Source organism: Brassica rapa, chromosome A04 (genome assembly GCF_000309985.2).
Source record: "Brassica rapa cultivar Chiifu-401-42 chromosome A04, CAAS_Brap_v3.01, whole genome shotgun sequence".
Taxonomy (NCBI): Eukaryota; Viridiplantae; Streptophyta; class Magnoliopsida; order Brassicales; family Brassicaceae; genus Brassica; species Brassica rapa.
The window spans coordinates 15,598,378-15,622,025 of record NC_024798.2 but is presented as its reverse complement, the minus strand read 5'-3'; the positions used below and the strand labels follow the sequence as shown (position 1 = coordinate 15,622,025).

At 34.9% G+C, this 23,648-nt stretch overlaps 4 protein-coding genes and 1 non-coding gene across 5 annotated transcripts; 2 read left to right on the top strand and 3 right to left on the bottom strand.

Annotated features, from left to right (window-relative positions):
* The first annotated feature begins 1,516 nt into the window (after nt 1-1,516).
* Nucleotides 1,517-4,496, top strand: LOC103864936 (probable xyloglucan galactosyltransferase GT11). Its single transcript, XM_009142712.3, has 2 exons — nt 1,517-2,770; nt 3,420-4,496. The coding sequence occupies exons 1-2, from the start codon at nt 1,581-1,583 to the stop codon at nt 4,246-4,248; spliced, it is 2,019 nt and encodes a 672-aa protein (XP_009140960.2). The 5' UTR covers nt 1,517-1,580; the 3' UTR covers nt 4,249-4,496.
* Nucleotides 4,497-4,617: 121 nt separating this feature from the next.
* TRNAG-UCC lies at nt 4,618-4,689 on the top strand. The gene has a single exon. It is a non-coding gene; the product is annotated as a tRNA-Gly (tRNA).
* A 111-nt stretch (nt 4,690-4,800) lies between these two features.
* LOC103864935 (uncharacterized protein RAB5IF homolog) lies at nt 4,801-6,071 on the bottom strand. Its single transcript, XM_009142711.3, has 4 exons — nt 5,760-6,071; nt 5,502-5,605; nt 5,206-5,335; nt 4,801-5,108 (listed from the first exon to the last, which is right to left on the bottom strand). The coding sequence occupies exons 1-4, from the start codon at nt 5,883-5,885 to the stop codon at nt 5,070-5,072; spliced, it is 399 nt and encodes a 132-aa protein (XP_009140959.1). The 5' UTR covers nt 5,886-6,071; the 3' UTR covers nt 4,801-5,069.
* Nucleotides 6,072-6,600: 529 nt separating this feature from the next.
* LOC103864934 (probable LRR receptor-like serine/threonine-protein kinase At2g28960) lies at nt 6,601-11,151 on the bottom strand. Its single transcript, XM_033289296.1, has 12 exons — nt 9,729-11,151; nt 9,154-9,641; nt 8,920-9,064; nt 8,768-8,839; nt 8,626-8,697; nt 8,453-8,530; nt 8,221-8,375; nt 7,888-8,111; nt 7,675-7,801; nt 7,523-7,588; nt 7,238-7,418; nt 6,601-7,165 (listed from the first exon to the last, which is right to left on the bottom strand). The coding sequence occupies exons 1-12, from the start codon at nt 10,280-10,282 to the stop codon at nt 6,754-6,756; spliced, it is 2,574 nt and encodes an 857-aa protein (XP_033145187.1). The 5' UTR covers nt 10,283-11,151; the 3' UTR covers nt 6,601-6,753.
* Nucleotides 11,152-11,392: 241 nt separating this feature from the next.
* Nucleotides 11,393-23,293, bottom strand: LOC103864933 (probable leucine-rich repeat receptor-like protein kinase At2g28990). Its single transcript, XM_009142708.2, has 13 exons — nt 19,581-23,293; nt 18,955-19,492; nt 14,250-14,725; nt 14,016-14,160; nt 13,857-13,928; nt 13,692-13,763; nt 13,520-13,597; nt 13,198-13,358; nt 12,870-13,120; nt 12,660-12,786; nt 12,476-12,541; nt 12,112-12,301; nt 11,393-12,001 (listed from the first exon to the last, which is right to left on the bottom strand). The coding sequence occupies exons 1-13, from the start codon at nt 19,648-19,650 to the stop codon at nt 11,593-11,595; spliced, it is 2,655 nt and encodes an 884-aa protein (XP_009140956.1). The 5' UTR covers nt 19,651-23,293; the 3' UTR covers nt 11,393-11,592.
* Between the last annotated feature and the right edge of the window lie 355 nt (nt 23,294-23,648).

The window sequence follows — 23,648 nt, the reverse complement described above, 5'->3', positions numbered from 1 at the left end:
CATAAACTTACAAGTTACAATTAGGAAAAACAATAACTGAAATATGAAAAGGCTTTACCTCTCAGTATACATTTTGAGATTTACAATTCCATAGCGACGTAGGCATACAGCTGAGATAATGGCACCATGAACAATGCTTGTTCAAATCCATCCCTCGTATCCCAACAGTATATCCTGCTACCAAAAGCAGTAAAGAAGTGATCCAGAGAACGTATTGATACGGCTTGTGTTTGGATTTACCAGAAGGTGAAGCAGCATAGCTACGAGGATTGTTCCTCTGGTTGAAGTATCCATACTGAAGACGGATAAAAAAAACAAAGCCTAGAAGAAACCCGGACGTGAATCCTCCGAGATGTGCAAAGTGTTTCGTGAGCCACGAGGATTTTTCTTTTGTTTATCTTTAAATTAAATCACAACTAACAGTGTTTTCACATTTAAGAGTTAGAAGATTTGAGTGCAAACATTTGGCTGATTAATCACATGATGAGATCAACTATATATTAAAGGAAAAAATCGAATAAATAGTGATAATATATGTTGTATTAGCACTGGGCAAAAAAACCGAATAGGAACCGAACCTAATTACCCGAAACAGAAACCGAACCAAAACTCTCAAATACCCGAATGATTTCTATATTTCTACAACCGAATAAACCAAACCCGAACCGAACGGATATCTGAATATCCAAAAAAAAACAAGTTTCAGCTTGTTGATATAAGGCAAAATGTCATTAACCCACTATTAACTTTTATGTACTATTTTATATTATACACATATATATATGGTATTTAAATATAGTAAATACTTATAAAACTAGCAATTTAGTGACTCAAACATTGGTTGGATTGACGAATATGTAAGTGTGTAATCACTAAACCATTTAGATTAACATGTTAACTAATATATTTTATATATTATATATATTTGATTCATATATTAAACGGGTATCCGAAACCGAACCAAAACCATACCGAAATTTCATAAGTACCTATTGAGTATAAGAATGATTTATCCGATATATCCGGAACCGAATAGCTCCTACCTGAAACCGAACTGAAACGCATGAGATTTCTTATCAATAATCAATTCTACTAGTAAAAAAGAAGGTAATTACTCACAAAATTTAACCTTTATTTCATGTTTAATTTACATAAATTGTCATTACATAAGATTCAATATTTTGCAAGTATTTTCTAAATAAACGTGTTACTTTCGTAAGAGAAAGTATTCACCATTAATCAAAGAAGATTTTAATTAGGGAGTATGAACACTTCTTATTAAGGACACTTGTGCGAGAGAATCTTTGATTATTTACATCTTCCCAAATGTTACTACTAATTAACTTTTGGTTTACTGAAAACACACACACATCTTTTTATTAATTACTACAAAACCTTTGAACGCTTCAACACTCTCACAATCTCACATCTCGCACACAGCCTCCACTCCGGGTCTGAATCTACAAGAGATCCATTTTTACCTGAAATCTCTCATTCATACTCAGAATCATCACATCCTTTCGCGGTTTCTTTAGCCACACGCAACAAATCAGGGTTTTGAGGTTAGATTTGGCCAATGCATGAAAAAACTACAAAGGAAAAGACCCATGGCGATGGACAAGTCGAGTTCAAAGTACAGAACATATTTTTGGTACGTGGCAATGGTCTCTTTCCTCCTCTGGCTTGTCTTGCTTTACCTTTTTAACTCCTCCGTAAAAACCGTTCATAACCACGAGAGATTGTTCCGGCAAGAAAACGTGATCGATCTCCCCGTCCACGTCTCACAACAAAACCATGAATCCGACCAAGCTGTTGTCTCAAACGTCGACAACATCACTGTTCCTGTTACCGGCAATGGTTCCTCTCAAGAGGTTCAGATTTCGGAAGATGCCAAGGTTGTGTCTGATCTCGTTGAGGAACTTGAGAAAGAAGACGTTGAGAATGTGAAGAAGAGAGGTGATACGGCTTGGAGTCGTCGGTCCACGAGGTCTAGGGGAAGACATCGTGAGTCACGAAGGACGAGATCTTCGGATAAGAGAATGGTTCGACCTAATAATGACGACGAGAACAATGTGGATAATAGTGATGAAAATCATCAATCACTCGACAAGGAACCAAACTTTTTCGAGCCTAGGAACGATGTTACATCAAAGAAAGAGCGAGTTGATGACAATAACGTTGTGGAGAGTAAGCAAAAAACATCGAATAATAATACTTCCAAGGTCAACAGCAGAATTAGCGCCAAGAGGAACCGACCTAAAGTTGTGGTACGGCCAAGAGTAACGCGACGTAACGATCCATGTCGAGGGAAATACGTTTACATGCACGATGTTCCATCTTTATTCAACGAAGAGCTTCTCAAGAACTGTTGGACGTTGAGTAGGTGGACTGATATGTGCGAGTTAACATCGAACTTTGGTTTAGGCCCTCCTCTACCAAACATGGAGGGGGTTTCCGGCTGGTTCGCCACGAATCAATTCACATTGGAAGTGATATTCCACAATAGGATGAAGCAGTACAAGTGCTTGACCAAAGACTCTTCTCTTGCTTCTGCTGTGTATGTTCCTTACTATCCGGGTTTAGACTTGATGAGGTTTCTGTGGGGACCGTTCCCATCCATGAGAGATGCGGCGGCGCTTGATTTGATGAAGTGGCTTAGGGAGAGACAAGAGTGGAAAAGAATGGACGGTCGAGATCATTTCATGGTGGCTGGTCGCACCACTTGGGACTTTATGCGTACACCAGGGAATGAATCCGATTGGGGAAACAGGTGCGTCGCTAATCTTATTCGTATACCAAATGAATAGTGGAATAGCAAAATAGCATACTGTATAATGAAGCATGAGAAACACAAGAGGTAAAAAAAAAATACTAATTTAGCATAAACGTTTCACTTTTACTAGTTACTATATAGCACTTCAGAAACATGAAACACAAAAAAAACTAATGAATAAGTGTTAAAACTAGTTGTGATGATGATGTGAGTGGTAAAATAGTTGCATAATTGCATAAGTGTCAAAACTGATGAATAAGTGTCAAAACATGTGAGTGGTAAAAAAAAAAAAACATGTGAGTGATAAAATAGTTGCATAATTATCTTGTCTACTGTCAAAACTAACTAAGTGGGTATATTATTATTGTGATGATGATGTGATTCCAATTGGTATGACATGACAGGATCATAGTATAAACTGAAATCATACGTAGAAAGGAATGACAAAATGGTTTAGTGAGGAAAACTCAAGTTCATTAAGAGAATGACAAAGTACTATGAAAAATTTAATCAATTTTGGAGATCAAATACTTCAAAATTCTTAATACATTTATCACTAGTCTTGCATAATTACATAATAGAGAGCATTCATGAATGTTTTATTTTTTTATTGGACAAGCTTTCTCATTTTTGTCTCTTTCTCCAGGTTAATGATCTTACCGGAAATAAGAAACATGACGATGTTACTAATCGAATCAAGCCCATGGAACTACCACGGATTCGCAGTTCCTTACCCAACCTACTTCCACCCTTCAACCAACGCAGAGATTCTCCAATGGCAGAGCCGTATGAGAAGAATCAAACGTCGTTACCTATTCTCTTTCGTAGGTGCACCACGTCCAAACCTCGGTGACAGCATAAGAAGCGAGATCATGGACCAATGCAAAGCTTCCAGAAGAAAATGCAAGCTTCTTGAATGCGTCTCGGGATCTCAAAAATGCTACAAACCCGACCAGATCATGAAGTTCTTCCTGAGCTCAACGTTCTGTCTCCAACCACCGGGTGACTCCTACACTAGACGGTCCACATTCGACTCGATTTTAGCTGGTTGTATACCGGTTTTCTTTCACCCGGGGTCAGCTTACGCGCAGTATATTTGGCATTTACCTAAAGATATTGGTAAATATTCTGTTTTTTTACCGGGGAAGAATGTTAAAGAAGGTAAAGCGAGCATAGAGAGGGTTTTGAGTAGGATACCGAAGGCGAAAGTTGTGGCGATGAGAGAAGAAGTGATAAAGTTGATACCGAGGTTGATGTATTTTAACCCTTCGGGTAAGAGAGGAGACGCGGGGAGGTTTGAAGATGCGTTTGATGTGGCTGTGGAAGGGGTGTTAGGGAGAGTGGAGGGTTTAAGGAAGAGGATTGAGGAAGGGAATGAAGAGATTTTTGATTTTCCGGAGAGGTTTTCTTGGAAGTATAATGTGTTTGGGAATGTTGAGAAGCATGAGTGGGATTCTTACTTCGATAGGCGTTGAGTGATTGATTGATTGATTGATATTAGATTGTTCTTTTGTTTTTTGTTGGAAGAGAAATGAATGTAGTTGCTGTGATTGTCATGGTATAAATTTCACAAGGCCGTAGTTTTATATCTGGTTTTGTTAGCTTCACAAAATTTCAAGGCATGTTAAATTTTTGTCTTATGTTCTGAGTTTTAGTTGCGACTTGAAAATATGTTCAACAAGAATGACAAAAAAGCGCAAATCTGAGTTGAAAGTTCTGTAAATTTTTTATTTTTTTTTGGCTTTAGATTTAGTAATGTGATCAGATAAAATAGTACTATTAAAGTTCTTGATTAAGCAAATGTTCTGCTATATTATAAACTGTTCTTGTTGTTGAACATCAAAGCGTCTGTAGTCCAACGGTTAGGATAATTGCCTTCCAAGCAATAGACCCGGGTTCGACTCCCGGCAGACGCATTTAATTTTTCCCCTTCAGTCTTTTTTTTTTCTTTGATTCGCTTTCTGTTGTGTTAGATCTATTGAAATATTTTCTTGATTTTCGATACCAGTGACTTCTTAACCAAAATATAGAGTAACCCTGGAAAAAATTACCCTTTTGTAGCATAAACACATAATACTTAATTTATTAAACAGATAAAAAAAGAGTATAGTAGACAAAACTAAAGCAAAACCCCACAAGATGTACCAATGCTAGTTCCCATCTTAAGAAACACAAAAGCATCAAGAGCAGCGTAAAGAAGACTGTAATCGAAGAAACCGTGAAAGGGCACATTCTCCTAAACTTCTTCCGAGCAGAGGCAAAAGCAACACTTAAGCGCAAGACACTTGTGTCTCTATCAGAAGCTAGACAAGCTATACACCAGAATCCACGCTAGCTGAAACATAAATAGACATTATTATCTTAGGGTAGGAGGCCATAAATATTCTGTATAGAGAGAGAGAGAGAGAGGAAGAAAATGTAGATATATATACCAGGAACACACTTAGAGAAGCAAATAAACCATCCTGGAGAAGAGCTGCATGACCCCCATAGTCTTCTTCATCGATCTTTAGAATCAACGCATAGTAACCATATACTATGCCCGAGGAGATCGCCAGAAACCTGCCACATTTTTCAAAGTCAACTTGATAAGATAAATCAGCTCAAGTAACATTCAAATGCCTCCTATGTAGTGTGGTTGTAATTAGATAAGTCAAGACTATTTGTAAGGGGTAAAGTTACATTCTTTAAGGTCAAACTTGTAGATTGAAGAAGAGAAGAAACTTACAGAAGAAGCCAAATGCCACCAACCAAAGGAATAGCACCCCAAAGCAAACCGCAGAGTAAGCCAACAACTTGCCTGATCCAATGCAACACATCTCCTAGTTGATCCTGTCCCCAATCAGACAACAAAACAAACGACCACAAGACTTCAAAAACAAAAGAGTTGCCTTTAAGATAGTGGCATAAACCCATCAGAATCTGAAGCTAATATCCATAAAGGAATGAACTTTAGAGTTAGAAAGCAGGGAAGAGAGTAGATTACCTTGTCCCAGGAAGCTTCTGAGTCGAACAATTTGGCGAACTTGAAGGAAGCCAGGTGACTGTTTTGGTGGTGGATCTGTTCATCGCTGTCTTGATGATTCAACTTGGCAGATTTTCTTTCTTTCATATTTGTCGGTGTGATCGTAAAACCCTGCTTACTCCTGGAATCTCGTTGATCGAATAGATTTAACTGCTTATGAGTCGTGAATTCTGATGATTCAGATCCGATCTACGACCACCCGGAAAAATATAATATTTTTTTTCCTTTTTACGTTTTTATATTAAAATATACATATACTAGTTTCTGAGCGACACATAATGCACTAGAAAATAAATTAATGTTTAATAAGTGAATAACTATAATAAATTTATTTTAGAAAATCATAGGATCAATTGAAAAATATTGTATAAATCAACAATACATATATACAGATAAAGAATTAGGATACGATCTTAATTTTTTTTTCCTCAAAACTATTATATTACTCAAATTTGAAGCGGTCTGGTTAACCAAACCGAAATAGAATAACCAAAGAAATAGAAAATTCTATGGAAAGATCTTGCAGTCCTAGCTAAGAAATCCGAAATCTAATTTGCGTTCATGAAATATGAGTGTTCTTAAAGTTCGGAAAGTATATCTTGAAAGTCTCTATCTTCTCCAGTTTTGTCGCTAAGTTCGGTCAAGCATGAGGCTCGTTAATCATCGCAATCAAGTCCTTGTAATCCGTTCTAAAACTTTGACAAATTGAGTACTTAAGCATACACTCCATCGCCCATCTTTAATTACATTGTCTATCTTTTAAAAATAAAACCCCAAAAGAAAACAAACCATGATCCATGTGTAAAGAAGACCACTCGCTCAAATAAAACGAAGACAAGTCAAAGAACAAGAAAAAACAAATCAGAGATTCAGACCAATATGAAAAAGAAACATAAACAAAAATTAAAGAAATACAACATGACAACAAGATAAATGATTCGATTCATGTCCCAGCCTAGCGTGCATCAGGGGTCACTCGAGTCCCGAAATCAACAGTCAGTTGTAAGAAGTTCTTTGAGTCATCATCTTGAATCTGTCCTCCTGTCCTCAAATTCTCAGAGACCAAACACTCTTTAAGCACGTTCACAACTTTCGACATGTTTGGTCTATCAGATGAAGAATGACTCACGCATGATATTGCTAGTTCTAGAATCTTCCATGCTATATTAGAATCATAATCTCTACCAAGGTTTGAGTCAACGATTTTCTCAATATCTCCTCTGCTTATAAGAACCTTTAGCCATTCTGCTATATGAGCTTTTACTCGAGTTCGCTCAATCACAGATCGGTTTGTGATGATCTCCATAAGTACGATACCGAAACTGTAGACATCGCTCTTCTCATTTAACCGATTTGTTTGGTAGTATCTGAAAAATAAAGAGTTTTATGGAACTAAATGATTCAAAAAATGAAAGTTTACTATGTATTGGAGAACTTACTCGGGATCAAGATATCCTGACGTTCCTGCCACTACTTGAGTTTCAGCTCCAACGGAAAATGATCTTGAAAGCCCAAAATCCGCAAGTTTGGCGTCAAAGCGATCGTCTAATAGTATATTTGTACTTTTTACATCTCTATGAACCATTGGCGGCTCACATGCCACATGCAAGTATTCTAAACCTATTTTGACACAAAAGTTGGTAAGATCTTAAAGTTGAGAGATATATGATCTTTGCAATGTTATAAAAAGGACAACTAAAATTGTCATGTTAGCAAGAATTAACCTTGTGCTGCCTCGACAGCTATTTTTAGTCTACTAGCCCATTTCAAAGTAGATCCAGCAGATTGTCCTGTAAATGAAAATGCTAATTTAATCTTTAAATATTGAAGTCTTATTGATTCATAGACTAATTAAGACCTCATTCATCACAGTAACCTGATAAATGTTGTTTAAGGTTTCCATTTTCCATGTACTCATATATAAGTGCCAAATGACCTCCTTCATCACAGTAACCAACAAGGCTTACCAAGTTTACGTGATGAACTCTTAGAAGAAGCTCCACCTTTTGGATCCATTTCATACATATGAAACTCTCAATACGACTTAAAACAAGTTTTCTTGATCAAGCCAATGGAATAACGTTAGTACCTCTGCCTTAAATTCCTTATAACCTTGAACTGAGGACTCGGAGAGAACTTTCACAGCTACGGGTTCGGTATCACTCAAAGAACCGTGGTAGACAGCTCCAAATCCTCCTTCTCCTAGAACTCTTTTGAAGTTGTCTGTAAGTTCTACTACTTCTGAATAAGTGAACCTTTTCTTTTTGGAAAAGATTGATGACTTTCTTGGTAACTCTCGTGTAGCAGCTGCGCCTTTACATGCGAGATCATAAGCAATGCCCCATTATCATATACAATGAAACCTAATATTTTATTAAGTCTGTGTATGCTTCTTCATGGATGATTCTGTTTGTCTATTTACCTTCTGATAGGGGTCTTTTCTTTCTGAAAATATAAAAGAGAACCAGCAAGGCGATAAGAGCCAGGACTGAAGCAACCGATGCGATAACTGGTACTAAGACTTTCTTGTTATTGTTGCATGAGCCGGAGAGACAAAGATTTGGATTTCCTTGAGTACTATAGAACAAGAACGTTACTAAATATACAAAAATTGTTAGGAAAATATATATTTTTTTAGGGAGAAGCTTAATTACGTCAATTTCAGGCCTTTCTTTTCTCTATCGCGAAGGGCTTGAGGAATTGGACCGGCTAAGCTATTCCAACCTAAGTTTCTGTCGAGACAGAGAACATTATTATATAGAAATCATTCACACATATATTTGGTGAAAATATGTGACATTGTTTTCCAAGAAATATATATACTCACAAGATCAACAATGACTCCATGTTGGCTAAAAACTCGGGCACTCCTCCAGATAGATTGTTATTCGACAAATCCCTAGCATTTGATTAAGATAAATAACTAAGAAGCAATCTTAGTGCTTAAAAAACACTTACTATAAGCTCACAGTTCTTGTAGATGGGTTAGGTTTTGTATGCTAGATGCTATGACCCCGTTTAGTCCACTTGATGATAAGTCTCTGGTAATATGAACACACACATTTTCAGGCATTGAAACTTTACAAAGTATATAGCTTACTTTGTGATTGTATAATCCTACAACGATATGATTCTTGGTGGAATAGAAGCATTTGTGTAGCTGCAATTTACGCCCTCCCATTTAAACTGTCGAGGAACGCATGGATCTCCTTGCCAATCAATTCTATTCAGCTCATAAGTATCTTTAACATTCTGGACCGCCACAGCTAAAAAAAAACCAAAATTGATATACACAAACATAAATGTTAATACCACGTGCATGAAATCGATACTAATGATGATTGAGTTGACTAACCATCCTCTGGATTAGTTCCTGCGTCTGGGAACGGCATAATGATGTAAGCTTCCATAGCATTAATCATTGGTGGGAGGGTTGAGCTCTGAGTCATAACAAGTTCCACTGTACATTGAGTACTGTACATACATTTCAAAGGGGGTGTGTTGTATAGAGTCTCTAGCTGTAACTTCGGAGGGCGATAAGATGAAACTGTAATGTTTTGGTCGTTTCCCTTCCACACAATGTCGAATTCTCTTGTGTCGTTGCCTTGAAGTGTTTGTATCTCAGAGAAATGAAGGTAGATGAGTGCATGATAATCACGGTTATCAACACTCCAATAAAAAGATAAATTTTCAGTCACGTTTTTGTTAACGACTGCCTTTGAAATTACATCTTGTGGTAGCTCATAAGGAGCAGAAGAGTTTACACTGAGACTTGTGTTTATAAAATTCAACCTAGAATCGCCTATTCGAACCCATTCACGATCATATGCATCTTTAGGATACCTGAAAATTAATATTCAAATATTCAAATCTTTGTCATCTTTTACAAAGCTTGCTTGCTTGTGAAGTAAGTAAGAAAATTAAAATTACCGGACAGATTGACGGGAAAAATCATTGCTAGCGTATTGTCGTTGTAAGAGCTTCAAGGAGCCATTTGTGGTGATGTAAGTGTCATCTTTCAACGGTCTCAGTTCCAAGGCTGAAATGATTGGTGTGGTATCCCCTGTTTTAACAAGACAAACCTGCAAAGAGCTTAACTTTGGGATGTGTATGATTTCTTCTGTTTTTGGAGAGATTGAAAGATCAACTTTTGTCCATTTATTGGGACCTAGATAAAGATCAAATTCCGGGCCATCATTGAGCCTATCGTAATTCCCGTAGTTGAATTGAGCTTTGATAAGATATTTGGTGCCTGAAGTGACTTTAAGATTATAGCAGTTTCTTATTCCCTCTGGAAAATATCTTAGTACGTTGAATGGCTTATAGGCTTCCTCCGAAAACCTTTCTACCCTACCACTTGTACCACCTTGAGTGAAGTTGAAATCAGATGTGTATGTTAATCCAGTCAATGGTTCGGTGTAAGGAGATGCTGCGGGGTGTAATCCGCAGTCCAAGTTGATGAATTCTGGTAAGAGATTGCACATAAATCCATGTCAAACATATTATAAGAAACAAAGGGAATTTAAATTCAAAACTTAAAAAAAAAAATCAAATTCTACTGAAACAAAGGGAATTTAAATTGTTTGAGAGAGTGTACCTTTGGGATCAGATTGAGCTTGAATCAGATGTGCATTAGTGACAAAAGACACAATGATCAGAGGTAGCAAAAGACCTTGAAGACTCTTCATTTTTCTAGACAGTTTTAAGTCAAAAAGAAAACAGTTTTCGCCTCTCGGATTAGTTGCTCGTACATTTTAAGTCAAGATTAAGGTTGATCCTTGACTTTGATTTTTTTATTATAAAAGGTTGTGTACAGAAGAGAAACAACCGGGATAACTGGTCACCATGACCTCACAACGTGCTAACAACCTTTATCCCTCTGGATTATTTAATTAACCAGCAGTCCTATGTTTGATTCAGATGTAAAGAAACAACAGCATAAAATTGTAACAGAAATGGACATGGAACGAAATTTTCAAAATTTTGGTAGAGATTATTGCGCCTCAAGGGTCACTTCAAGGGTGAAGCTAGTATTTAGTTGAGTGGTAGAGATCGTTGCATTTTGGTATAGATCGTTGCATTTTTGTTCTCAAAAGCCGCCATCTATTCATCTAGATGTTTGAAGAACGATAAAGTGAATGACCATATCCTGAAGAACAGAGATGAACGAATTGCCTCGTAGAAATCTCATGTGATAGATAAAACCAACACGTTTTGCGTCTGTGTTTTAGTTGGAAAGCATATGTACTATTTTGGTAGTAAGGGCAACGATAACCTTTTATCGCTGTCAATCCACATAATATATCATATACTGAAAAGTCGCTTATTGTCCATATACATATTGTTCTCATCTGAAAATTTACTTCCATAAAATATCGTATGTAAGAATACCATTCTTCTCTAGTAGTTACAACTCATATATCAATAGCTGGAGAAACACATCAAATGATTTATTAAAATGCTTTGGCCCAGGGACATGAAAGGAGAGGAACAAGCTTATATTGTATGGACAAACTGGCGGTAAGTTGTAAGTGTTACAATTACCGATCAAGATGAATATTGTCTTCTATGATTTTCAAATGGGTTGATCCTTATCGTTATCAACATATCAGTATAAATATAACTTCTCGCTCACGTTTTTTACATCACAACATATTCATCAAACGACGACTCAACTTCAGTATCACATGTTATTTGTGAAAAACACCGTAGCCATCATTGACAACAAACTTTTGGAAAATACAAATGGGAGATTCATAAAAAATAAAACTAGCAAAGATATATTTTTGGCGAGCTAACGAGCTTCAGGGATTACCTCGGTGTACATGTCCTTGCTGTAGTCCATTGAAGTTCTTAATTCAACATCTCGACTTTCGCTTATCCTTGAATTTTCGGATATTAGACACTCTTTTAGACCTTTAGTAACTTGAGACATGTTTGGTCTTCCTATGGAAGAAGGACTCAGACAAGACATTGATATTTCAATGGCCTTCCAGACAGAACCAATGTCATAGTTTTGATGGAGGTTTGGATCCATAATACTTCCAATATCTCCTTTTGTTATCATAAAGCTGACCCATTCTACTAAGTGAGGCTTTTCGCGGGACTGCTGAATTATAGGACGGTTTGTAATGATCTCCAGTAATACTATACCGAAACTGTATATATCACTCTTTTCTGTCAACCAATTTGTTTGGTAATACCTGAAAAGCATGGCATAGAAATTGAAACATAAATATTCTCTGTGACGATGATCAAGTAGCAAAAGGGACTATAATATTTATACTAGCATATGAAGTGAAACAATACTTACTCTGGATCAAGATATCCAGGAGTGCCAGCAACAACCGTTGACACATGTGTTTCATTTCCGGCGGGAAAAGATCTTGAAAGACCAAAATCAGCTAGTTTAGCTTGGAAATTTTGGTCCAAAAGTATGTTAGTACTTTTTATATCTCTATGAACGATTGGTGGTATGCATCCTGTGTGCAAGTACTCCAGTCCTTCATAGCAAATAAAAAATTCAGTAATTTCTTGGCAAATGACTAATTTATTTAAGTACTTCATAGAATGCCTTAGGTTTAGTTTCAATTGCATACGCCAGAGGTCAAAAATTTAGATGCACCAATGGAAACGTAGTGGTTCCTTCTTTATTCACTGAGTAACTTTGTACATACCTAGAGCTGTATCCAAAACTATTCTTAGTCTGTTTTTCCAGCTCAAAACGAATCCACCACGCTTCCCTGTATTAATTAGACATTAATGCAAAATTGCTCAAAATACGATCTTTGTTTTAGAGAAACGTTAAGACATGATACTATTTTCAATATTTGCTATAATCACTAACTGTGTTTCTATTACCTGACAAATGTTGCTTCAGGTCTCCATTTGGCATGTACTCGTAGATGAGGGCCAAGTGGTCTCCTTCATCACAATACCCAACTAGACTCACCAGATTTATATGGTGCACTTTCATAAGCAGTTCCACCTAAACCAATCATTCATCAGCTAAGAGTAATAACAAGACATATATATATGTTTCATGAATTAAATCATTGTGCCAAAGAGTACCTCTGCCTTAAAATGCTTATAGCCTTGAGATGATGATTGGGAGAGCAATTTGACAGCTACTTGTTGTGTAACATTAACAAAGCCGTTATAAACAACTCCAAACCCTCCTTCACCGAGAGCTCTGTCAAAGTTATTTGTCATTTGTTGAACCTCGGTAAAAGTAAACCTAATCTTCTTCGAAGCGAATGACGATTCCGGCTGGCTAGTATGCCCAACATCCGGTACGGGTATACTTGGTGGCGCAGGTGGATCTACACAGTAAAATAACTGGTTTTGCAGTATATGATTTTATGAAATTTCTCTAATGATTATATGGCTCAATACGTACCTGAAGGAAGTTTATTCTTTCGGAAAACAAAAATTAGAGCCACCACAACCAGTATAGCAAGCAGAGAGGCAGCTGATGCAAAAGCCGGTATCAAGAATTTCTTTTTCTGCTTTTCTTGATTGCATAAACTAGTTTTGCACAAATCTGAATTTCCATCAAGTCTACAAAGTACATGCGATATATTGAAGATGTTAAGGAACACGCAATGGAAGATGTTAAATTATGTTTTATCTTCAGGCTTTGTAGTTTCTGTACAAGAACTACCATTTCTACCCCATTTTTAAATAATTAGCAAATGATACAGAGAATAAAAAAAACTTACTTTAATACAAGTCCTTCCGTTACTCTATCAAGAAGAGCCTGAGGAACTGAACCATTGAGATTGTTCCCACTGAAGTTTCTGTACAAAAAATTATCATAATTACAAACATACGCAAATCCAACAAAAATACATTGAAAAAGATGTTTAGGATTTATGCTTTCTATAAAATTACATCAAGGTCAGCGATTTCATGCTGGCAAGAAAACTAGGCACTGGTCCAGTCAAGTTGTTGTTCGATAAGTCCCTGCAGTTGCATGCAGAAAATACAAATGATTGGCTTACATGTGTTAAAATAGTATCATTCTTGGTTTAATTACTCAACAGTGGAGATACTTACAGTTCTTGTAATTGTGTGAGATTCTGTAAAGCTACAGCTATGCTACCAGTTAATCCACTTTCTGACAAGTTTCTAATTATAAAGGCACAAAAACACTTTAGAAATATTTGGATACAATAATTTTAATTATTAGAAAGTGTGTGTTGTCAATGGTCTTACAAGGAAACGATTTGTGGTGGAGTGGAGAGATCTACGTAATTGCATCTAAGATTTTCCCACGACCAATCTTTAGGGAGACACGGATCTCCTTGCCAACTGATTTTACTCAGTCGATAAGTAACTTTGATGTTCTTGATAGCGTCAACTAACACAAATGTTAATCAAAGGAGTCAGTATATCTTATGGCATAATATAAATAACTTTCTTGTAGTAATTGAGAGCTATGCAAGGTACCATCACTTGGGCTTGTTTCCAGTTTTGGGAATTCAATAACCGTGTAAGCTTCGAGAGCATTAATCAGAGGTGGAAGAGTTGACTTTGGAGTTCTTACAAGCTCTAAACGGCAACCTCCCGAATCACATTGCATAGGTACTTCTGTGAATAATGTAAATACCTTTAACTTTGTAGGGCTAAAACCTGAATGATTAAAGTTCCCTTTCAAGATAACGTCAAATTCTCTGATCTCGTTGGCCTCAAGGGTTTGAATCTCGGCGAAGTGCATGTACAAGTACACTTGAGCATTAGAGGGTTTGGGATTCCAAGTGATGACCAGCGGTCCACTGGCGTTTCTAGGCGTGGCAGCACTCTGGAGTGCAGTTTTTGGTACCTCATATGCATTTGAATTGTTTATGTTGAGATTGGTTGTTATTTGTGAATATGAAGAATCAAAAAATGGATTCCAAATACGATCACGAACATCATCAGGGTACCTGCACGGAGTTGTATTAGCCAAAAGGAATTGAACAGATAAAAATTTAATAACAAATACTCATAACAATTATAGTCCTTGTCACATTTGACAAGGAATGAGAACACTTCTTGTAATCATCTTCCAAATGTTATGGTTGATGTCTTGGACGGTACTATATGTACCAAACATGTGAGACGGTTGGACAATTAATACTGAAAGGGTATTAAAAAGGGGAATGTGTCTGTTGGTAAGACCAAGACAGGTTGCCAGAAATCTAATAAACAAGAAGTCTTGGTTGTCTCTTTGGTAATTCACTATTTACAAAGAAAAAACTCCCAATACGTGAGAGTGCGCGGATGGTCAGTTCAAGCAGACTGAGCCTTGGTTTTCTCACTTATGAGTTAGTATGCTATATTTTCCATTTTGTGTTATTAAAGAAACTAGGTAAAGAAACCCGTGCGATGTCGCACGGGAACTCATATTGCATAAACATATATATCTTACAATCTTTATTTATAAAGATATAGCTAGTAATAATTAAATTATATAAATAATATTTAATTTTGATAACTAAAATATGATTTACAAAGTATTTGAAGATATATTTATATAAACATTAATGTTCTGATTGTATTTTTATCAGAACAAATATTACAAACAATTGCATTTCCATTTTTTAAGTTTATTCTTACAATTTTCACATAATATACTTTATAATTATCAATGAAATGTTGTTCTAAATTATATATATATATATATATATATCACCATCACTTTTTACATGATTTTATTATTTTTGCATGATATTTAAATAACTTTCCTATTTAAGAAACAATATTAGAATTATTAGTTCATAATTTTTAAAACAATTACTATTTCTATGTTGGTAAATAATAATATATTATTATTTTAATATATTTATTTATTTGCTTTATTTATTTGAAAGAATATTAAAGAGATTGGATATCTTACTAAATATATGTTGAAATAACCTTTCAAATTTATAATATTACCTTGAATTTCTGGAAAAGTTAATTAAATTGATAAATTATGAATTTACCTTTTGAAGACATGATGACTTCTGTTGGAGTAGTAAATAGTATTTTGGAAGACAAAATGGTATTAAGATTGAGATACTCCAGAAGTCTATTAAGTTTTCAATCAAATTTTTAAGATTTAGGTTAATGCACAGAAAATAACAAATAGAGCTTTCTACGTTTATATGTGTTTTTTAAAAATCTTTAAAAATCGATCAACAGAAAAAATTCTTATGTATATATACCCGATGCGATCGATATGTGCAAAGATAATACATAAATCTAAAAAATTGATAATTTATGTCTAATTCTCTGTCAAATAATCGCCTCGCGACTTCGTCCTATCAAATAAAAAAATATTGGAAATGATAGAAATGCAACTAAATAAGTTATTTCTACTTGATACATCTGATTCTTGAAAAAAATTAAGTAATTGTATGATGGAAATATTGAGAAATTGAAAGACATAAAAAAGCAAAAGAAAACTGTTGGTGGTGGTGATATTCATAAACTCTTTCACAAAATTTAAAATTAAAGTAATCATTTGTTGAAATGAAAGTTACTGAAAAATTAGTCAGTTTTCTAGAAGTTCCAAAGATGAGTTTAAAAATATTTGGAAGTCAGTTACATATATAATTGATGAAGATGTCAATTGAATGAAACGTTGCATTTGTTTGCGGAAGAGATACGACTGCTAACTCATGATCTGAATGGGTGCTTTGTAGCATTAAGAAAACTGCATTTCTTCACTTCATAAATTTGGTTTAATTTATTTTCATTAATATTTTTCTATAAACCAAACCGAGAATTGCTCTTTTTTTGTTTGTTTTAATTTAGTATCAAACAAAGCCTTATCGTTTTTTTTCAAGTCGTGTGTTTGTATACACATAAACCTAATTATATAATGGAGAGAACTTCTTCCATGTGGCAAGCCGCCAATGTAGCCGCCAATGTTGAAAGCGTGTGAGTGAGGAGCCATCACCTCCATAGCACCACCTGGTCCACCTCCACATGCATCTCTCTCTTTCCATCGTTTCTCTCCTCCTCCAACCCATCTTGCTCCACTTTGTCTTGGTGTCTCGTGGGAAAGTGTGGATCCGCCGCTGTTTATCACTAACCACGACGAGTCATCACCACGGGAGTATAAGCCCCTGCCATCACATGCCTCGTTCTGTGCCATCCCGTCCATGGCGTTGAGGCTTCATATATGGTTTGTATGTGGAGAACGTGAGCCGAGAGGGAAAGGAGACATACGAGCCGGAGACACCGTATCTTGACACCAGCGGGACTGATGATCTTCACCACCACTACCCGTAAACCATCAGAGTTGTCGCTCATACCGCTGTAGTACGAGAGATACACCGTTCCAGGTCCATGTCGTAAAGGTTAAGTGTTCCTCATGTGTGTCTTGGGCAGTAAGTTTCTAAACCCTAAATATTATTTTGTTATGTCATGGTTTCATGTGTCTAAATCAGTTTTAATAAAAGAAATCGTTTAAAAGAATGGGATTTCAAGCCAAATTGTTGTATAACAGGCACATATACAACCATTCAGAAATAATATACAAACTATTTATAGATTTTCAAAAATTTGTTTCAAAAGTTACATCTTTTCAATATAAAAATTGTTCTTATTGAAATAATACATATATGTATTGAAATGATACATATATGAAAAGTCACAACTTTTTAAAATAAACAGTTATTTTAAATAAAATGACATAACTTTTAATTGTTGAAAACATATAACCTTTCAATTGAAGTGAAGAGTTGTGTTTTTTCATTCTTAAAGGTTGTGAAAAAATATCTCTAAAAGTTACATCCTTCAAAAAAATGTCACTAATACCTGTTTGATTTTTAAAAAGTTGCATATTTTACTAATCGTACATTTTCACTTCGAAATGTTATAAAGTCCTACAGTTGCAACTTTATATTATTTTTATATATACCTATTCACACACTTTACCATTCATACCTTTTCAATTCTATTTAAACAATTTTGGGTCAAATTTTTGATACACAAAAAAATCTAATATCCTATGTATCACATATGACGTGATCAAGAAGTTGTCTCCTTCACTGTTATGAATCTTACTGATCATAAAGTTAAAGCGAACGCACATAACCATATCTTCCAGAGAAAACTCTACCTTCCACCATTTTATTATTAGTAGATTATTAGTAGATTAGTGAAAATTTAAATTTAAAAAATGCATGACAAAGACTATTTATAGATTTTTAAAATTTATTTGAATAGTCACAACCATTCAATCTGAATAGTCATATTCTTCTAATAGTCACAATTTTTCACTTTTTAAAAGATACTTATGAATAGTCACAACTTTTAGTAGATTATTTATAAAAGACACAACCTTACAACATATGACTTTTAGAAAAGACATAACCCTACACATCTTTTTTAAAAGACACAACCTTTCAACATAAGTGAGATTCACAACCTTTGAAATTAATTGGGATTGCTATTATTAGTAGATAAAGCCCGGAAAGATTTGTTTTTGATGTCATTTTCAAAATTTCTCGTATAGGCCTGGAAGTTTGGATTATATATTTTGGGTTTTTTGGATTTTCAGACTCAAACTAGTAAGTCCCATTTAGGTTTCATTTTAATATGGATTTAAAGTGGATCAGAAATAATTTAAAGCTCATACCAAATTAAAACTCATTTTGTAACCATTTTTTTGTATACGGGTTATTGCGTTTGAGAGTGGGTATTTTTAGATATCATATTAAAATAGACATGGATTTAAGTATTTTAGGTAACTATTTAAGTTTTAAATATTTATTTTTAGATATTATATGCAAATAAACATGTAATTAAGTATTTAATTTGAAATACTTATTAGGTTTTAAATATGTATTCGGATTTTTGAGTTTTTTGGTTATCCGTTCGAGTTCGAGTCCGAGTCTGTTTAGTAAACATTTTGGATTCAAATATGTTCTAGACCACCTTAGATGATGTATTCGAGTATTTTTACATCTTAGATCGGATGCATATTCAAATTTTGGATTCGGGTAATTCAAACTGGATGTTTATCCTTCTCTAGTTTTGTACTAATTGGGAGTAGATAACTTATATATTATACCATTTTATCTAAATTTTATATGAAATTTGGATTGATATCCGAATATACCGGATAAAAGAATAGTACGACACACAAATCACATTGAATACTTCAAATGGAGCTACTTACCTTATAAATCCATCGGAATTGTTAAGATACACCCGGAAAGACAGCCTCAGTGAACCAGATTGGCTAACATAAGTATTATCCCTGAGTGGCCGTATTTCGATGGCTGAAATTATTGGCGACGTTGTTCCTGTCTTAACAAGACATATATCCAAAGAGTTTGACATAGATTTGTGTATGATCTCATCTAGAGTACCATTTGGTATTCCTTTCAAATTTATACTTATCCACTTATTAGGACCAATATAGATATCAAAGTTTGGATCAAGATTAAGACCATCATAATTCCCATATACGGAGCTAACTGCGATGAGATATTTTGTGTCAGGCTTGACATCTAGACTATAACAGTTGCGCTTTCCTTCAGGAAAGTATCTCAGAGTCAAATATTGTTTTGATAATACGTCCTTGAGATCTTTATGGACTCTACCACTTTTCCCTGTTTGGATGAATGTGGAATCCGATGTGAATGTCAATCCATTGAATTCATTATCGTACGGAGATTCTTCAATAGGTAATCCACAATCCAAACTGAAGAATCCTAATAAAAAGAAGAGAAAAATTGGAAAATTGATACATATATCAGATATCTAATAAAGTCAAAGGAAGATTATTGTCGACATACGTACCTTCTTGTGTCTGGGCTAAAACTATAGCGGCATAGGTTCCAATGATGACCAACAAAAGATGAATCTTCATGTTGTCTCTGACTTTCAAATTTCTATAAAATCAAGAGCAATACAAAACTTGCTTAGTGAAAACTTCGGCATATATGAAAATAAGATATACATCATGTATACGATTGGACGAAATAATCAAGAAAAGTCAAATCCGGCAAGAGAATTAAATAATGCAGAGTTGTATAAAAAAAACATAGCTAGACACTTTCCACGACAACGACAAGATCGTGTATCCAGTCCTTCTGGTGTTATCTACTGTTGTACGAGTGGAGACTCGTTATGCCTAGGAATACTTCCTGTACTACTAATGTATGTTAATCTCCAGTTGATATATTATATACTTCGACTCTGCTAAAAAAGCTTGAGTAAAAAAAATGAATATTTGGTAAGTCATCATTTAGTCGCCAGCAGTGCCGGTCTAGACATCCGTGGTGCCTAAAGCACACTCCCAATATATTGTCCCCTAACTATAATTTTTTTTCGTATAAATATGAATACATAATCGGATAATATAAAATACCATTAAAGATTGGAGAGGGACAAAATTAAACTTTAATGATATTTTTTACAAAATTAACGAAAACTAAATAAATTAAGGAAGAGGCAAAACTTACATAGATTCAGAGAACGTGGATTATGATTGATCTGCAGAAAAGAATAAACAAGAAGGTTGAAAAAGAAGGGGGAGATAGAACGTCAATTGTAAAAAAAAAAAAATGTAGTTATTGTAACTTATGTATTTATCATTGATATAATATATAAGGAAAATAATTTGTTTTAGAAAAGGTAATGAATCTTTCGATCAAATAAATTAGTTATTATCAAATCTTTTAGTCATTGGCCGTTTGTCTTTATTAAATACGAAAAAAAAATTTGGCTAGAGGTGTACCTCAAACCCGGGCCAGGAGGAGAAAGAAGATGTACATAGAGCTACTAGACCATAAAAACTTCGCTGCAAAATATGCCCCTAAAATATTAATAAATCGTGGCGCCTCAAGCTCTTGCTTTACGGGCTTTATCCTAGGGCCGGACCTGGTCGCCAGCCAAGAATTAAACGAACACTCCAGGCACGAAGATATGACAAGGTTCCTTTCATGGCCAACTCTTCTCTTTCGTATGGACCTGGCCCTGCTCGTTTTTACATCTGGAAGATGCATCCAAATGGTCAATTTAGATGTCTTATCCAGATGCTTCATCTGGGTGTTGTTCGTTTCTTCATTTCGTCTATGCATCCAGATGAATCATCTGAATGTTCGTTTGCTTTTCATTTTTTAACTTGCATCTGCATCCAGATGGACTTGTTAATAAAATGACTAAAATATATTTTTTATGTTTCGGCAGAAAAATAGCATTTTTACGGTTTTGGCGGAAAATATTTTGCGATTTTTGAGGAAAAATGTGTTTTTGACGAAAAAGTGCATTTTTGTGGTTTTGGCGGAAAATACGTTTTTATGGGTTTAGCAGAAAATACGTTTTTGCGGTTTTGGTGGAAAAAGTACGTTTTGTGGTTTTGGCGGAAAATATGTTGTTGACGAAAAAGTGTGTTTTGCGGGTTTGACGGGAAAAGTTATTTTCGAGATTTTGGCGGAAAATTGTATTTTTGCGGTTTTGGCGGGAAATATGCATTTTTGTGTTTTTGACGGGAAAAGTGCATTTTTGTGTTTTTGACGAAAAATATTTTTTGCGGTTTCGGCGGAAAATACGTTTTCCAGTTTTGGCGGGAAAATGTGGTTTTCCGGTTTTGGCGGGAAAATATGTTTTCCAGTTTTGGGGGGGGGGGAATACGTTTTCCGGTTTCGGCGGAAAAAATATGTTTTCTGGTTTTGGCGGAAAAATATGTTTTCTAGTTACGGCGAGAAAATGCGTTTTTCCAGTTTTGGCGGGGATATTGCGTTTCCCAGTTTTGGCAAGAAAATGTTTTTTCCAGTTTCTGCGGGCATATGCTTTTTCCGGTTTCGGGCAGGAAAATACGTTTTATGGTTTTGGCGGGGAAATTGTGTTTTTTGGTTTTATCGAAAAAATATTTTTTTTTTCCGGTTTTGGTGGGAATATGCATTTTTCCGGTTTCGGCGGGAATAAGTGTTTTTCCGGTTTTGACGGGAATATGGTTTCTTCGGTTTTAGCGGAAAAATGTGTTTTCTGGTTCTAAAAGAAAATTGTATTTGCAAAAAAAAATAGGATTTACGATTTGAAAATAATATTTTAATTTTAAAAGATTATTTTTGTCATTTATGATTTTGGATATTTATCATTTTGGACTGAAGACTGACCTTTATTTGGGGGTGAAAATTTGAGATGAATTTTTAAAAATTTAGTTAAGTAATCCATTTGAATATAACATTATAATGCACAAATCGAACATTGATTTGCATCTTCACCTAGATGGATTACCTGGGTGAGCAAACAAACATCACCCTATTCTTAAAACCGGATATAATAAATACGAAAACTATAACTTGTTTAGCCCATATTTGTGGTCATTCATGCAACATTATATTATTCAGAATCAAACTAATCAAAATGTACGTAGTTCTATATATTACATAAATATATACATTGGTTAAAAAAGTTGACTTTCTCTCTCTCCTCGAGTGCCATAAAGCAACCGATTAAAGTGTCCTCTTTTTCATTCCTCCGCCGGCGTCTGTCACGGCGTTAGAACCCACCACCGCAAGGGGGGGGACTTAGAAGAACTTTGTATAAGCTTCATACCAAAACCATACAAGGGTACTCTGAAAAAGTCGTGAATCTAGAGATGAAGCTTTACGGAAAAGTAGTAGACGAAGAAGATGTGAAGACTGATAATGAAAACCTCTGTTTTGTAACGAACTTAACAGCTTCCTCTCTCATGTTCCTTATGGGCTTCTTGGGCTTCTATTAGTTCTCTAACTCTCTTCCCCCAATCAATTCTGCAAGGCCCAAACCTTATTGACCTGAAAGCCAACTAATCATTCACATGTTTTTTTTTCTTTTATATTCTCATATAAACTCCTTTTTGATAACCAATCTTCAGAACTACACCTTTTTATGTTACATATCTAAAATTCCTTTTTACTATGGAAATATGTACAATTCTTTTTTTGTTCCTGTAAAGATTATTTCACGTTCTTAAGACGTTGGTAACAGAAATAAGACGTTCGTCTAGTCATGCAAGACTACCTACAGTGTCTGTCTCTATCCTACTATTCCAATTCACATAAAATAATTGTAAACATATATTAACAGAAAGAAAAATCGGAAGTTTTCTTAATTCATATTGTTCAAACTTCAAACTGGCTTTTGCAGCCACAAGAAGCTGTAACAGTAGGTCTTTCTTTGTCCTCCAAAATGTGCATTGTGTAATAATTTTCATACAAGTTGGTTGTTACCACCAATCAGTTTGGCGAGTCACTAACACAGTTTTTTTCATTAGAGTATCTCTGCCTCTGGACCTAAATAATCTCGTAAAAATATATAAATTTGTTGTTCGCATAGTTCAATTCTTAATATCATATAGTTGGCTTTTGCTATGAGATATTGAGATTTTCTCTCTCTTTTTTTTTATATTGAGATATTAAGAGCAAGCTTATAGGTAATAAACTCACAATAGGTTCTTATTTTTTTTATTAATATTTTCTTACAGTTTTCTAAAAGTTTTGAATATTTATTTTTCTTAATAGTTTTAAGCCAATGAATCAATGATACAATGCCATTTTGTAATAAGAGCATTCTAAAACGTTTCGATCATATCGGAACAGAGATGTTGTATCTCTCTCTTTCTTCCAACTTACATGTTTGATACTCAACTCATCCTTTATCAATGGAAGTGCTCTAACATAGGTTGGACCATACATTTAGGATTCATAATCATAGAAAGTAAGGAAAACAATTAGGTCACGCCACATTCCAAACTAATTTCTTAGCTAGAAACGAAAATTACTTATGATGAAAACCTTGCAGGTCCATCGGATATCAATGTTAGAGGCTTAGTAAATAGACCAGTATTAATATTACATTGTGTCCAAATCCAATATAATA

Bases quoted from the DNA above. Each gene is read 5' to 3' on its own strand.
- LOC103864936 (XM_009142712.3), top strand. From the start codon at position 1,581: ATGAAAAAACTACAAAGGAAAAGACCCATGGCGATGGACAAGTCGAGT. The intron at 2,771-3,419 runs GTGCGTCGCTAA...CTCTTTCTCCAG, and splicing joins GAATCCGATTGGGGAAACAG to GTTAATGATCTTACCGGAAA.
- LOC103864935 (XM_009142711.3), bottom strand. From the start codon at position 5,885: ATGAAAGAAAGAAAATCTGCCAAGTTGAATCATCAAGACAGCGATGAA. The intron at 5,606-5,759 runs GTAATCTACTCT...GATTGGGGACAG, and splicing joins CAGAAGCTTCCTGGGACAAG to GATCAACTAGGAGATGTGTT. The intron at 5,336-5,501 runs GTAAGTTTCTTC...AAAATGTGGCAG, and splicing joins GGTGGCATTTGGCTTCTTCT to GTTTCTGGCGATCTCCTCGG.
- LOC103864934 (XM_033289296.1), bottom strand. From the start codon at position 10,282: ATGTGCAATCTCTTACCAGAATTCATCAACTTGGACTGCGGATTACAC. The intron at 9,642-9,728 runs GTAATTTTAATT...ATTAATTTTCAG, and splicing joins TTTTCCCGTCAATCTGTCCG to GTATCCTAAAGATGCATATG. The intron at 8,840-8,919 runs GTAGGATTATAC...TCATATTACCAG, and splicing joins CCACCAAGAATCATATCGTT to AGACTTATCATCAAGTGGAC.
- LOC103864933 (XM_009142708.2), bottom strand. From the start codon at position 19,650: ATGAAGATTCATCTTTTGTTGGTCATCATTGGAACCTATGCCGCTATA. The intron at 19,493-19,580 runs GTACGTATGTCG...TCTTTTTATTAG, and splicing joins TTTAGCCCAGACACAAGAAG to GATTCTTCAGTTTGGATTGT. The intron at 13,359-13,519 runs GTAAGTTTTTTT...TGTACTTTGTAG, and splicing joins ACGGAAGGACTTGTATTAAA to ACTTGATGGAAATTCAGATT.